This window comes from Poecilia formosa, unplaced genomic scaffold, assembly GCF_000485575.1.
Source record: "Poecilia formosa unplaced genomic scaffold, Poecilia_formosa-5.1.2 Scaffold44, whole genome shotgun sequence".
NCBI classification, from domain to species: Eukaryota; Metazoa; Chordata; class Actinopteri; order Cyprinodontiformes; family Poeciliidae; genus Poecilia; species Poecilia formosa.
The window spans coordinates 2084633-2099301 of NW_006799983.1; the positions used below are offsets into that span (position 1 = coordinate 2084633).

At 38.5% G+C, this 14669-nt stretch overlaps 1 protein-coding gene and 1 long non-coding RNA gene across 15 annotated transcripts in view; one reads left to right on the top strand and one right to left on the bottom strand.

Annotated features, from left to right (window-relative positions):
• Positions 1-14669, bottom strand: part of rbm47 (RNA binding motif protein 47) — a 53077-nt gene that overhangs the window by 4540 nt on the left and 33868 nt on the right. For 7 of the 14 annotated variants that reach the window (XM_007551886.2, XM_007551881.2, XM_007551883.2 and 4 more), the window contains 5 exons: positions 6313-7180; positions 5677-6007; positions 5238-5261; positions 3897-4106; positions 417-625 (listed from right to left, as the gene is read on the bottom strand). In XM_007551886.2, the coding sequence (XP_007551948.1) occupies positions 417-625; positions 3897-4106; positions 5238-5261; positions 5677-6007; positions 6313-7149 (1611 nt within the window). In that variant the 5' untranslated portion in view covers positions 7150-7180. Of the gene's footprint in view, positions 1-416; positions 626-3896; positions 4107-5237; positions 5262-5676; positions 6008-6312; positions 7181-8923; positions 9309-12125; positions 12202-14669 lie in introns of those variants that run through there. The other 7 variants (XM_016671389.1, XM_016671391.1, XM_007551887.2 and 4 more) reach the window with 7 other exon arrangements.
• LOC107836206 (uncharacterized) lies at positions 632-3219 on the top strand. The gene is made up of 2 exons (XR_001662073.1): positions 632-726; positions 764-3219. It is a non-coding gene; the product is annotated as an uncharacterized LOC107836206 (long non-coding RNA).

A 14669-nucleotide genomic window follows, 5' to 3' on the forward strand; every position in this document is an offset into this window, starting at 1 on the left:
TAAAAAAAAAACGCATACATGTTCCTGCCAATAACATCCATAACTTTTTAACTTTTCTTTTGCATGTGTCAATGTGTGGGGATGTGAATATGTGATAGATCCACTGAAAATAATAATTGAAAAGTAGAAAGAAAATCATAGTGTATTTGTATTTGTGCTCAATCTTCTGTGCAATTGCATTCTTAATTATATTGTACAGAAGAATGTGATGTGAAATGTTGGCATATTATTTATAAAAAAAAATTTAATGAATGAAACCATCTGTCACTTTCCTTTAGTCTCACAATTATGCACTACTTAGTATTGACCTGTCACATAAAAGTCCAATAAAATACTCCTAAGGTTTTTGCTTGTAGTGAGGCAAAACAAGTAAACATTTACATGGATACTTTTGCATATGACATTATAAGACACACCTGGAAAGGTGGAGGTGTGGACACTGCAGGTAAGACAGTGGCGGCGGCGGCGGCGGCAGCAGCAGCAGTGGCAGCGCTGTGTTCAGGGTGCTGCATGGTCAGAGGGTTCATGAGGTGCTCCACTGAGTGCACTTTGCCCTCCTCCATCACTTTGGCTGCAGGAGCAGCGCTGAACACTGGGTACTGTGCACCCAGAGCCGGCAATGCCACTGTGCACAGACAGGTACAAAAATGAAAGCCTGGATAACAGACTGGACCACATACAACCAACCATGCTCAAACATGCATCCAATCATGCTCAGTTTAGCAGGTTTTCTTATTTTTTCCTGAAAAAATAAGAAAAGAAGAGAAGGAGAGGATTGAAACAAGAGGCAAAAATAAGTTATGAAAACAGCAATTAGAGTGTGATTCGGATTATGTTGGTTTTCAACTACGGATTAAGTCCTGCTACTCCTTCACATACACACACCTTTACACCACAATGCAAATACAACATCAGTCATTGTTTTAAATGCACAAAAGAGTTTTCAATCTGGTGCTGATCCTGTGATTCAACATACACAGAAACCAAGAAACCGACCCTCAATCTTGGTCAGTTATGTCTACTTCAGAAAACTGACCAAATGTTGACCAAATAAATACATGACTTTAAACCAATGACCAGTATGTCAAATGCAATGAAGATGTTGACAAAACAACTTAGCATTACAGAGTAGAAAGATAATACCAGTGTTTGCATGTTGACCTTGATTATTTTTGATCAAAATTCTTTCTTGTGCCATCTAAAAATAATATAATGATTTACTAAAAACAAAAAACTCTTTGTATTTGTTTTACTTTTGCTCACTGTTCACCAAAAAATGTGCCATAGCAAATTTGGTGCACCACACTAAAATGTGTAATTACCAACATTCATAGATAATGCAGCATGTTGACGAACAGGAGTTCTCGTTTCATTTTTTTTTTTTACATATTTGCTAAAATTGTCACTATGTCATGAAAGTACAAAATAAGACAGATAATTAGTGAAAAAAAATCTAGTTTCTCTGCCTCCTTCCTGTGGTCTGAGTGTCATCTACAGAAATGTGCTGCTACTGATTAGAAGCAACCAATCAGAGCCAAGAAGAGGGTCTTAGTGCTGTCAATCACCTTTGTGTATGCGCTGCTCACATGCTAACCCTACACAACATGTTCTAACATACATAATTCCCACAATCATTTCTGTTTTCTAAATGGCAAAGTAATAATAACTTAGTATTGTTTTTAGAATTATTTAGGTGTTTGTGGCTGGAACTAATGTGACTGAGGTTCAGTTTGTTCATTCACCTTTTCTGCTCTTCCCATTAATTTTCTATGAGACAGAGATTAGGGTTTCAAGATATTGACTTTATTGTCCTTCAGATACTGTAACTAATTTGGTTTCCTTTAGGTTATTGTCCAGTTGTGTCCAAATGTTAACTTTCCGGTTATCATTTTGAGATGTTGTTTCAATATTTCCACATAATGTCCTTTGATGATGAAGTTCACCACTCCCTCCTGCAACAAAACACCCACACAATATTATCCCACTGCTCATAAACTTCACAGTCTGGATGGTATTATCTGGCTAGCAAAAAAAAAAAAAAAAGTTTTAAAAAATGTTTTATATTCATCTCTTAAACGTAGTACGGCACAATGGGTGGACATTCCCACTGTGTTTGCATACAATTGTTTGAGCAGATGAACATAGAACCCATAGGCACTGGGAAATTCTACCCAGACTCGTTCTGGGTAGCTGATTTCTTTTGATTTCACCATGATGTCAGGAGTGCCTCCAATTACCTCGAATGTTGTGAAGATTGGGAAACATTTAATCGTCCTCTGGGATTTGCTAGCTTGTTTAAAGGAATGCTAATCCTAATGTACGACGACCTCTCACTTTGATGAAAGGACCAAGCAACCTCTCTAAAATCTCTTCTATAATTTCAGGATTTAGTAAACAGGAAAAAATTGGTAATCTTAAATTGCCTAACATAGAGAACAAAATATCTAGTATGACATCAAAAAATGAGGAAGGTTGAATGCTTTTCTACAATGTATCTGAATATTTTGTTTCAGTTGTATGCATTTGGCCAAATCAGTCATACTGAGATGTATTGTCATTTTGCTGCAGCCAAATAAACAACATATAATTAAGCTGAATATTTTTCAAAAGGTTTTATATTCTTTGAACAGAACTCACATGTAAAAATCCTTGTCTCTTAATCTGGAAATGAACTACTATCCCATTGTTGATACCACTTAGCATAATACTGTCTTCAGCTCTTCCTCCTTTCAAAACTGACAATATCTGAAGGTATGACAAATTTCCAACTAGCTACTGAAAAGCTGGTTGAACTCTCTCTCAGGACTGAATAAGCAAAACATAGTTAATGCACCTTTTTATTTAACTAGATTTTTGTGGCGTGCACCAACAGAGCTACTGTGTTTTCTGTGCTGAGATTTATCTGCCCTGATTGATGTTTCCTTTATGAGTTGAATATCTTCCGAGCATTACCGTCGCTGCACTTCCTTCTTCTTACTGGCAGGAAACAAAGTAGAAAAAATCTCAAAACTTTCCTGTGACGTCCTTCTTCTTTTGGATCAGAGCTTATTATTATTATTATTATTATTATTATTATTATTATTATTATTATTATTATTATTATTTAAGATCAACTTTTCCAAACACTGGCATTATAATTTAGCTGATTGGAACACAGTTTAAATTTGCAAATTAGTTTTGCATTTCAGCTCCAATTTGACTGAAACTATTGAATGAAAATAAAAAACAAAACATGGAAATTTGAAATGTGCTGGGAAAGACAATTTAATTTTCAATTTGTTTTAATTTCAACTACTTCAACCATTACAAAGTCAAAATTGGAACTGAGTGAATGCATGATATTGTGGAAGCAGATTCTGTAAGTACAACACTGTTTAAACAGATAACGGTGCTGTGTGGGGAATTACACACCAATCAAAAGGTTATAAACAACATAAAATTTTGTCTCAACATTATGGCTATGATGTCAGGTGATTGAAAAATGTTTAAGCTGAAAAACTTGGTGTGACATGTCCAAATTAGGGTATTCGTCCTGATATATATTTTTAATCTCTAACTGCTTTTAAACAAATGAATGCATCACTGGTCTGCATTGTTTAAATTCCCTCAATGATTAAAACAACTGCTGACCAATGAATCCCATTGTTTTCCCTTGACACAGCACTATTATCAGTCTGAACACGAAACAACACATTTCTTTTTTTGATTAGAAGTAGAAAGAGGACTGAAGTGAAGCAGCTACTTTCTGGTCATGCTCAGTTGCATTTATACTCATGACCATCCAGCAACGGCCATCATGCAGATTCAAGAAAGATTCCTTAAACCACGCAGGACAGAGGATTAGTAAAGGCTTGGAGATGGGCGATGACATTAACGAGTATGTCTGTCTCACTGACTTGTGCCTGGTTTGATGCCAACTGGGTTGACGGAGGCAGGAAGCTCCAGACTGGGTATCAGTTCATAGGGCTTTTCGGGCTGCTTGGTCTTGCCCTCGTGGTAGCGACTGTAGATGCCGCGACCGGCAGAATAACCCCCTAGGTAAGACCCTCGAGGTCCAGGGGTACGATTACCCGAGGCTGCACGACCACGGCCTCGCACGGAACCTGCTTAAAATACAGTTACAGTATAATATGATGACGGGGTTGTGGGCTGGGATTTGTAGATGTTTCGTTGGGCAGCAGGATTTTACGTTGGGTTTAGAACATCTTTGGAAGCTCCACTTGAGAAATTGACCTTCATGTAAGAGGGCTGTTAAAGTTTTGTTTAAAAACTGCAGGCAGTTAGTATTTTACCTACAGCTGATAACTCTCATAGCATCTTCATCTAAAACTTACTCCAGGTTTTAGATGCTAACGCTAGGAAATAATCTGAGTGGGGCCAAGACCAAAACAGACTATTTTTTAAAAAAAAAACTCCAGTCTTAAAAATGTCATAGCAGTTCATGCAAATGTTATTCCATTTATCCCTGAGTCATTGCCACATATGCATTTGTTGTTAATTTACTTTTAAACCTACAATTATTTATACAGGAAACTGATGGTAGGACGTGCGCCACCAAGATCTTCCAGCGTGAAACATGCAGTCAGAGTGACTGTCTGACAGAAGTATTAGCTTCAATGAAAAAAGTTATTGCGATAAAGACTATTATGTTGATTTCCCATCTCTTTACTTTTTCTATCAGATACCCTAACTTAAAACCATGAAATTCAATGTGACTTATTGTACACAGCCTCCAAACTCTATTTCGTAAGTAATAAGAGGCTTTAATTTCAACACAACAGCAGTTTAAATTTCATTAAATTGCAGAAATCACCATGAGATCGCCTCTGGAACTAAATAATTAAGATTAATACCAAATGAGGATTCAAAGAGAGACGCTGCAAGTAAAACATTAACTGCCTTTAACCTATAACCTTTGAACAGAACTTTAAAAAATGCTGATTAATCCATTTAAGACCAGCGCAGTAGCTGCAGTCTGATTGTACAAAATACATTTCTCAAAGGATTTGCTCAGAAGTTGGTCGAGAAGCATTGGGGGGAATTTGGGCTTTATTCCTGAAAAACAGTTCAATTGTACTCTGAGGTGTTTGGAGCTTTGGTGATAACCCTATATTAACACAGCATGAAATGGTAGTTGACAGGACAGCAGGAAAAAAAGGTGGTGTTAGAAAATGTAACGGCAAGAAAACTAATTGTTCATTTGAGGTGTAAGTAGGAATATGGACATAAGGGATTACCATTGTTCTGTATCATTGGGGATCCTTTGGAGAGAAAACCAAAACACAATGATTGTTGATAGTCAAAAAAGATTTTCCTGCTTCCACCCAAGACCACATTCAGTCAATCATTTAAGGTAATGGGATTAGCATTCATTGGTCCATCAAATTGTTTGGTTTTTGCCTTTGAACAACAGGCCTCTGATTTTGAGCCACAAACAATTAGCTAAATATTCTTCAAAACATTGATCAAAGATTCAATCATAATTTTAGTCATTGTGAACATTAACAAACACTGATAGCTTTTTTTTTTGGTCAACAGAAATCTCTGGAGGGGTACTGGTCCAAAAGTTTTTAGCTATCATCAATATTTATAGATATTTCTTTCTTTCAACAAAATAACAGATTTTTTTTTTTTTCATATATAAATATTAATTGAAAAGCATCAAAAACAACCAACCTTTCACAAAGTATTCCCTGTTGGGTCCAATAAGTGTGCTGTAAGGGTAACCATAGTAAGCCAACGTGTAGGGGTCACACTGGTAGATGTAGTTCTGCTGGGTAGGCTCTGGCGTAGCAGCGGCGCCTCCTTTAGAGGCTTTCTGACGTGAGTACTGCTCTTTATCTACCGGCTTGGCAAGCGTCACTTCGATGCAGGACCCTTCGATCTCTGTGCCATTGAGGTGGTCCATGGCCAGCACAGCGTCATCTCGGGATATAAAGTGGACGAAAGCATAGTCACGGATTTTCTTCACACGCTCCACACATCCAGGGTTCCACTGGCTGAAAATCTGTCAAACCAAAACAAAAAGGCAATGCCATCTAATTTATTAATAAAAATGTCAGTCGGGTTGAGGTATTAAGTCCCTTCACTACCTGCTGTGGCTTTTTTTATATCAGTTATTCACTCCACAGCTGTCCTTCTTCAACAAATAAAACATTCAGGGCCTACTAGAAAGGTTTAGATCTCCGACATATAGCATTTATTGCCTCACATTCTGTCACTTTTCAGCTAACTTTCTCACAGGACTTCAAAAACACATACTCAATACCCCCCAAAAAATTTAAGAAATAAGAATCAGAGTGTATATCCTACCTTTCTGATTGTCTCCTCGCTGGTCTCCATCATTAGATTCCTAACGTAGAGTATCTTTACCGTCTCCATCACGTCTTCATCTACGTCAATCTCTGGCTCAGCCCAGTCCACTGCGATCTGGTGGCCCCACAGCTGAATTCTTCCCGGCATCAACTTCCTGCGAGCCATGGCGGCTGCTCGATGCGATTCATACTCTACAAATGCAAAGCCACGGTTCTTCATCTTGTCAGCAGCACTGGCGTACACTATCACGTCTAATACGCCTTCCGTCACTTTGGAGACTTCCTCCAGGATCTCCTCGCGCTTCTTGGTTTTGGGAATCCCACCAATGAAAAGACGGCAGTTGTCCACAGAGGAGCAGACCCCCAGGAGCCGGCCAGGCCGCACCTCATAGTTATTGAGCTCCCGCACTGCTCTCTTGGCCTCGTGCTTTTCTGTGTACATAACAAATGCGTACCCCCGGTTTTTCCCATCAAAGTCCATCATCAGACGCATCTCGTAGATGCGGCCTACTGTCTCAAACACCGGGACCAACTCGTCCTCGTAAACGTCTCGTGGGATCTTGCCAACAAAGATTTCACATCCTCTAGGGGGAGCTGGACCACTCCAGCCTGGGGGGGGGCCGTATTTACGCTGGCCGTTTTCTTGGACCATACCGTAGCCGGTGCGCTCCATCAGGGACAACAGTGCGGCCTCATTGGGAGCTCCTGCAACTCCCTCTGGGAGGGTGACCTGTCCTTGGAGTGGATGGAAGGAGGCACCTGAAGGTTTGGAGGGTTTGGAGGGAGTAGAGTTGTTGCTCATGTTTGACGAGGAAACGGGATCTTCCGCTGTCATTCTGACAAAACCATCCAATCAGATTTTGGGCCTTGAGACAAAAAAAGAACAAAGTTTTGTAAATCAATTTGTAAAAGGAGAAATGAGACAAGACAAGAACAATGATGCTGGTGTATCGTAATATATTAGAAAAAAAATTAATTTAACAAAAATGTTTATTTCACCTATTCAATATAAAAAGTGAAATTATTACATGAAAGCATAATACAGAGTGATACGTTTAAAGAATTATTATGAATGACTATGTCTTAAAGTCAATGAACACCCACAATTCAGATTCTAAGAAAATGAGGGCATTTTACAAGACAAACTGCAAAGCAGTGGGTTTTAGAGCCGTAAACCAGACATTGGGTCTTCTGACAGTTTGGGCAAAGAACACAACCTTCTGGAAAATGAAACTAGCACCTCCACAAAGTTTTCCAAAATGGGAAGCTTTGACTTTCTAAACAAAAAACAAAAATCATGGTAGATGGCTGTACTGATTCTTCACTTGGTGACCAGCAGATGACACGACTTTCCAACTCATCACTGACTGTGGAGCCTTCACACTGAACCTCAAGCTATTCGGATTATGTAGCCCTCCATAATTCATCCAGATGGTGAAACATTGATTTTTAAATAAAATGCAAAGCTTAACTTCCATTGAAAGGAGAACAACAGTTTAATCCCTTACTCCTGAAGCCTAAGTATGACACTTCTGAAGTCTGAGTCAGAAATGTCTTCACAACACAATAATGAATAATTGCAGCTCATGTTCTGACTACATCTGGGTGGTTGAGCTTAAACAATATATCTTGTGAAAATCCCTCAAACTCTTGAATGAGCTTTGCTTTGCAGTTGTTTGAGAGTTACTGTATGTCCGTCCATGTTGATTATGAAATTTTTGTTCACCTTTCTTTTTTTTACACTCAACTTTAAATTAATTTGCTTGGAAATGTCTAGCTTCTGTAGTCATCAAAAGGAACCACATAAATGGTTGAAATATGACTCTGTGTAATGAATCAATGTAATATGCATTTAAGAAAACTGTTGCCTGTTGATTTATAGGACAAAACATGTTAGATTTTCTGTGGAGACACATTATGTGACCTGAACACAAGTAAAAATACAGCACCTATAAATCCTAAGAGCTCTTTCCCCTATCAGTTGTTTTACAACCTTGTTTTGTTGAGTCCCTCAGATCCACTGGTGACCTATGACCCCTATCAGAGAGAATGAAGGGCTGTAAACCATGAAAACTCCAGCTCAAGGTTCATTGAGTATAACTTGGTCACATGCTCAGTGTGTGTGTGTGTGTGTGTGTGTGTGTGTGTACGTGTGCGACACATATGCGCCTGTGTAAGAAATACCGAGGACGGCTACAGTAAAGCTAAGTGAGGTGTTATGGGTGAAACACAATGCCATACGGTGTCACAAATATCTGCACAATGGTTGCTCATACATGATAATCTGTTGCGCACACGCACACACTACATGATGCTGCTGGACTTTCAACCCTCTTATCAATATGAATGTGATGCATGCAGGTGCAGTTTCACTGTGTGCATTTCTCAGTGTGTGTGTCCTTTCATTAGGAGGCCCGGCCCTAAAAGAGCAACTGAGAAAAATCAGAAATCGGCTTCCCAAACATAAACCTCTTACTTTCTTATTTTCCAACACAGCCAGCATTGAGAATGGAAAAATCCACAGGTTTTTAAATCCCTAAATCTCCTTGCAGCACACAACGTCGAAGCAGCCAATTACAGCCTCCACATTACTACTGTGTTATAGTTACCTTAAAAGTCCTTAGTGAGCGTTATAAAACCTGAATTTTATTTATTTATTTATTTTTAGTTAGGCAGTTACAATGCCCTTGACTTTGATGGTAACCGAAAGCTGTCGACAAAGGTGAAAACACCTCAAGGCCAAGTAGCCATGGTAACATGCACAGTCATTTGACCTGACCCATCATCCAGTTCTCCTAGTCACCCACACATTCATGCACCTGCTGGTCGTTTCTACCAGACAGCAGAGCTTAGGGTTACCAAAAAGTAAGACCCAAAAGGATTCAGTTTACACAAACATTATTTTTGTATGAAAAGAAACACACTGCAAATCATGTGCGAAGCAAAAACTTTAATTGTTCTTAACATGAACTCTTTAAAAGTAGGTCTGTCCAAGAAGACAATACCTAACGGAGAGTTATATCCTTATCTGTCCTGTCTAAATAAAGCTTATTTTACACTAGCCTATTAAAATGACGTGTGAATATGTATATAGTTACTTCCTGATTAATCACTGATGCTCAAGCTTTCAAGTGATGTCCCAGCAACTTGCAATATTTAAACCTCTCAGTAATCATTTGTTGATTTTGTCATTTTCTACTTGCCTTCCGTCATGCGAGGTCCTTACACGACAAGAAGTTTTATCATCACAAAGGGAAAAAAAAACTGTAGGAGTTCTCCTCATTGAGAAAAATATATGCATATTTTTGTTGGTAGAAATGGGATAAGGAGCTTTATGTTTCTGTAATGTTCCCAATTATCATTATTAAGTGAAAAATATTATTGTGATAAGAATTGTGCTTTAGACCATTTACACTCAGGTGCACTCCAATTCCTGATGTGTACAAACCAGCTCATAAACAAACTTGTCTCTGTTTGCATATATTTCTGGTTGTGAGAACAAAGACGTTCATGGTGTGGAAAAAGCTAACCTTTATTTTGCTAATGCTAATTGATTTCTACAGTTCGCCAAATACAATTAGCATCTCTGCCAAGCATCCGACTGCAGGCTAGCTACTCGATCTGAGTGTAATAATCAGGAACTAATTTACCAAAATGAAGCTCGTTGAACTGGTGTAACTTTATTCTGCACAGGAATCACCTGAAAGCTTCTGCTTCACTTATTGTATATGCTATGTTTACATCACAGCATAAAAAAATCGAAACACAATTATATAAATGATATAGAAAACGTGATCTGAACTTTAGTGGTAAGATTACTTTAGCAGCAGTTTGCATATTTATTGTCTTAAATAAAAGTAAATAAATAATCTTTACATATTTTTGTAGTCAATTTCTGTGTGAATAGCATATTCTCACAACACTAAAATCTTACAATGACCCAAGATTATCCCTTACTTCCTCTGATGTGACAGTGATAAAGTGAGATAAAACTGTAAAGACAGCAAAGTCAGAGTGGATTTATAATCTAATCACATCTAGAAAATGTAGAGCCAGCCAAAAACTATGAGATGGGAGTGAATGCATTGCAAAAAAAGGGATATTGTGATCAAAAAGTCCACTGGATGCCCATTCTTTTAAATTGTCTTCATGAGTAAAAGAGGCAAGGAGGAAACCCGCAGCAGAACCTAGTGGATAATTAACCTCAGTCAAATCACAGCCTATTATTCAGAGGACATAAAGATTTACAGATGACGTCTCTTATGGAAAGTTATGATGATCTAGGTGAGATTTCTCAGCTCTGGCTCTAACCTCTCACAGCAAGGGCTAACACTGGTCAGGTTAAACATAATCAGAGCTCAGACACAGAGTTCGCCTGGTCAAAGGTTATGAACTTAAATGTTAAGGAAGTTAGTGTTTCAGTTGTTGCGAATGAGATTGGCCATTACCTTATGTTTATGATTGATAGAAGCACCTGATTCTCTGCATATTAACCCTTATATTGGAGGATGGATTGTTTTATGAGTGCAGAGGAAGGGATTTATGGGCTTTCTTCAGGATCATTTTATGAATCTAGATTGGCTACTGCTGAAACATATTTTTTTCCCCCAGATATATACAAATTATCCATAGCTCTGACATTAAATAACTTCTGTCATTGATGTTTTTTCCACATAATCTGGCCAAACAACAAATCTCCTACCTGTTCACACTAGCCATCAGTTAGACGTATCAATTTATACCAAGGTTTTGAAAAGTAATGGATTCAAAAAACCATTAAGCTATCTTACTCTTTGGTTCAAAGTCCTTGAAAAGTGACCAGCGTATCCTCTGGTTTTATGGAGCAGAGTTACACAGCTCAGCCCCTCCTCCATCGGTTGCAACAAACTAACTAAGCTTTTTCCTCTGAGGAAAAAAAAAAAAAAGCAAATATTTGGCTGCTTGGAAATAATTCCAGTAAAAAAAAAAAAGAAAAAAGGATACTAATGCCTTGGAAACTAAAGTAGCATCACCAGCCTCTCTTATCAAGGTAACGCCGCGCTGAACTCCGAATCCTACCTGAGCACATAACCAATTAATCTCAGCTGATATCATTTTGCTATATTTTTTATTACTTTAACAAAACAGAACTATAAAAAGGGATAATATTTTGCTCTTAAACCTCACATTAAAACTATGACAATTCGAAACCGCGATGTTTTTACTCAAGATTATCGTGTTGTCCGAAGCCAAACTGCAACCTGTGCAAGAGCAGGAAACGCTACAGATGTTTAGCTGACTGTTGCGCGAACTGATCCTGAGCCGGCGTACTGACAGAAACAGGCCAAAGGAAGGCGATATCTTTGTTGTATGCACACATGGACACGTGGAGGCAATCGATTAGCGGTGTCGATCCCAGCAGCAGGAAAGCAGCGTCACAAATCAGCAGGACGGGATCAAAGGCAACACGAATGCTTAAACTGTAAGCCCCAACGTTGCTGAATTTAAGCACAACATGAATCAACAGCACAAAAGGCACTTAATGAGTCAGACAAACAAAAGCCTATGCCATCCTTTAAATGTCTGACACATTAAGAGGTATAATTCACGAAACAAATATCCTCATTCCATTTGAAGCCTCAGAAAGTTGGCACCGAAGGACTGCAGAGCTCCACGAAGCAAAGACAAACAGAACAGAAGGGGGGAAGTGAGAGTGGAACACAGCAAAAAAAAAAAAAATCTTGAGAAAGATGTGACCTAGCAGAGAGAGATGGTGGTGGGAGAGAAAAGAGGAAGCAGAAGCAGAGAGTGGTCAGATAGGAGGATATCTACCCCTGCTGCTCCACAGCGCTCCGCTGCCTGGCTGCCTGCTCAGGGAGTGTTAGTCCACCTCCATGAGAGACAGGTACAGCAGGGCACTGAGCACAGAGTCCAGCCTCCTTTACACCGACACACAGGCACACACACGCACACACACACTGAATCAAATCTGCAACCATGAGAGCTGGATGAGGGTGGAGCTAAAACAGGTACTACTGTGTGCAAGTGGCTGGTCGATACCAGTCTAACATTTTTACGTTATTTCCTTTTTCATAAAGCACAAAAAGTTTATACACAACTGTGATTAAAAAAAAAATAGTGTATTTAGGTAATCCATGTACTATGAAAAGAAAAACATCTACTTGTAAGTTGTAATTGCAAATCCTCCTTTTTGTTTATTTAAGTTGATGACACCATAAGAGACACAAGAAAGGAGTAAGCTTGACATAAGTAAACACCAATGAACTGAAAAGGTGCTTAAGAATGGGAATTAAGAGAAAACAGTAATTATAAATGAAAGCATTATAAAGAACTCACTATTTATATCGAGGCATGTGTGTAGAGGATTGAATATTGATTCACTTCAAACTGGACTTAGAACTACAGCTAAGTTAAATTGATTAAAATTCTTTAAACCAAATTGTTAAAATCTGATTGTTTTTTAAAATCTTTTTCTCCCTTCTCTAACTGTATTTTCTTGATTTGTCTTATTGTCCTAAGTACACCCCCAAAAATAACAAATCTGTTCCTCTGGTAGGAAATGCTGACAAAAAAAAAATTCGATTTGAAGGTGGGAAGAGGATAAAATCTATCTCTTCACATAAACTTTGCTTTGGAATAAATCTTGACACAATGAAACATGTTCACCTTGATCAAATATGTGAGTAATCCAATTCCACAAGTCTCAGTGCCATTTTTTCCATTTTTCATTGGACTATTTTTGCTGTTTATTTTGTTTATACTTTAAAGCTACAAGCCAGACATTTACAAAAATTGGTCACACTTTTTATACAGTTTGCTCCCCATTAAACATCACGTCACAGATGGCTTACTGGAGAGTTGGAATGCTTTTTGTTTTCAGTGAACATTCATCAATGAAAAAAAAAAAGCACACCCCAGGATGAGAAAAACAGCTTGTTAAAAAAAAAAAAAAAATGGACGGTGCATTTGAAAATGTGAAGGTGTATTATGGGAAACGTATTTTCAACAGTGTTTAAGGGTTTTCTGCTTAGCGATGCAGAAATCTAGGGAAAGTGGCAGGAAATCTTCAAACCGGGGTTTGAATACTTCCTCATGTTTTTCCCACAGCGAAAGGACATTTGGAAATTCTGCCTTGGAGTAATCACCAGAGTTAATGTCAAGTCAGCACAATGCTGCAAATTTCTCTGGGCTTTTTTTTTTTCTTCTTCTTCTTTTTGGTCTTTCTGCACGTAACATCGGTGAACGTGTTCCTAGTGCAGCTCAATTTAAACAAACAACACACACCTTCCTGGGCAGCTAAGAGAGCACATAGAGAGAGAGAAAGAGATAGAGAGAGACAGACAGAAAGAGAGAGAGAGAAAGAGAGAAAACACACACACCGTCCTGAAGGGTCTACGTTTGAAAACTACAAAAAAAAAAAACTGAAGGAGTCAGGGAAAGTGAAAGAAAGACAACGTGTGGTCAGCCGCGTGCTCGATTTCAGCTGCCATTGAAATCAACTGGCTCCTAAAAGACTGAGCAAAAACCCAACAAGAAAGTGTTTATTAGCAGAAAGGTCAGTGATTAACGGGTGGACAATGAAAGAAATGCCTTATGTATTAGCATGACACCTGAAGGAGTGTTCCTGGCATCTATAAATAGAGCTTGGCAGCAATGACTCAAGAACCCAGGTTATGTAATCGGATTACAAGACAAAGACAAATGAATACTATAAACGGGACGTTACTATGGTTATGGAAGAGAAGGAGATGAAGAGTTAAGTCTCTGTGTGCAACCAAAGCTGCCGCAGCATAAGATGCTCTGTTTGCTCAACTGATCCAGGAACGAGATAAAAGAGCGATGTTTAAAAAAAAAAGAACATAAATTTGAGTGAACCATGTTTGTGTAAAAATATGCACGTGTGTGTGTGTGTGTGTGTGTGTGGGCTTGTGTGTAATGCCTTTCAAACAATGAGTGATTGTGAGGCGGGGAGTGACTGAAGTTACTTTAAATCAAAGATTAACTGTCACTCAGTGTGAGCCAATTGGGAGCCTTGCACTCCTCCGAGAGTTTCGGATGTTCCAGTGGCTGCACAGCTGGACCCTCGGACCATCGGGTCAACAGTTAACCTTTAAACCCATCAACCAGTCAGGAGATGGACTAAAAAAAATAAGTTCTTGTCTACTCAATCACTGAACCTGGCTACTAAATCACTAATTAGACCCTGTTCATTCCCCCATGTCCAATACTAATATGAATAGATTTTTATTATACTTCAAATAATAAATTATATCACTAAATCATTAGGGATTCAGGGAAACATTACAATTCTTCCAATTTCTTCGAAGAAAATAAGCTTCTTGCATATACAAATGC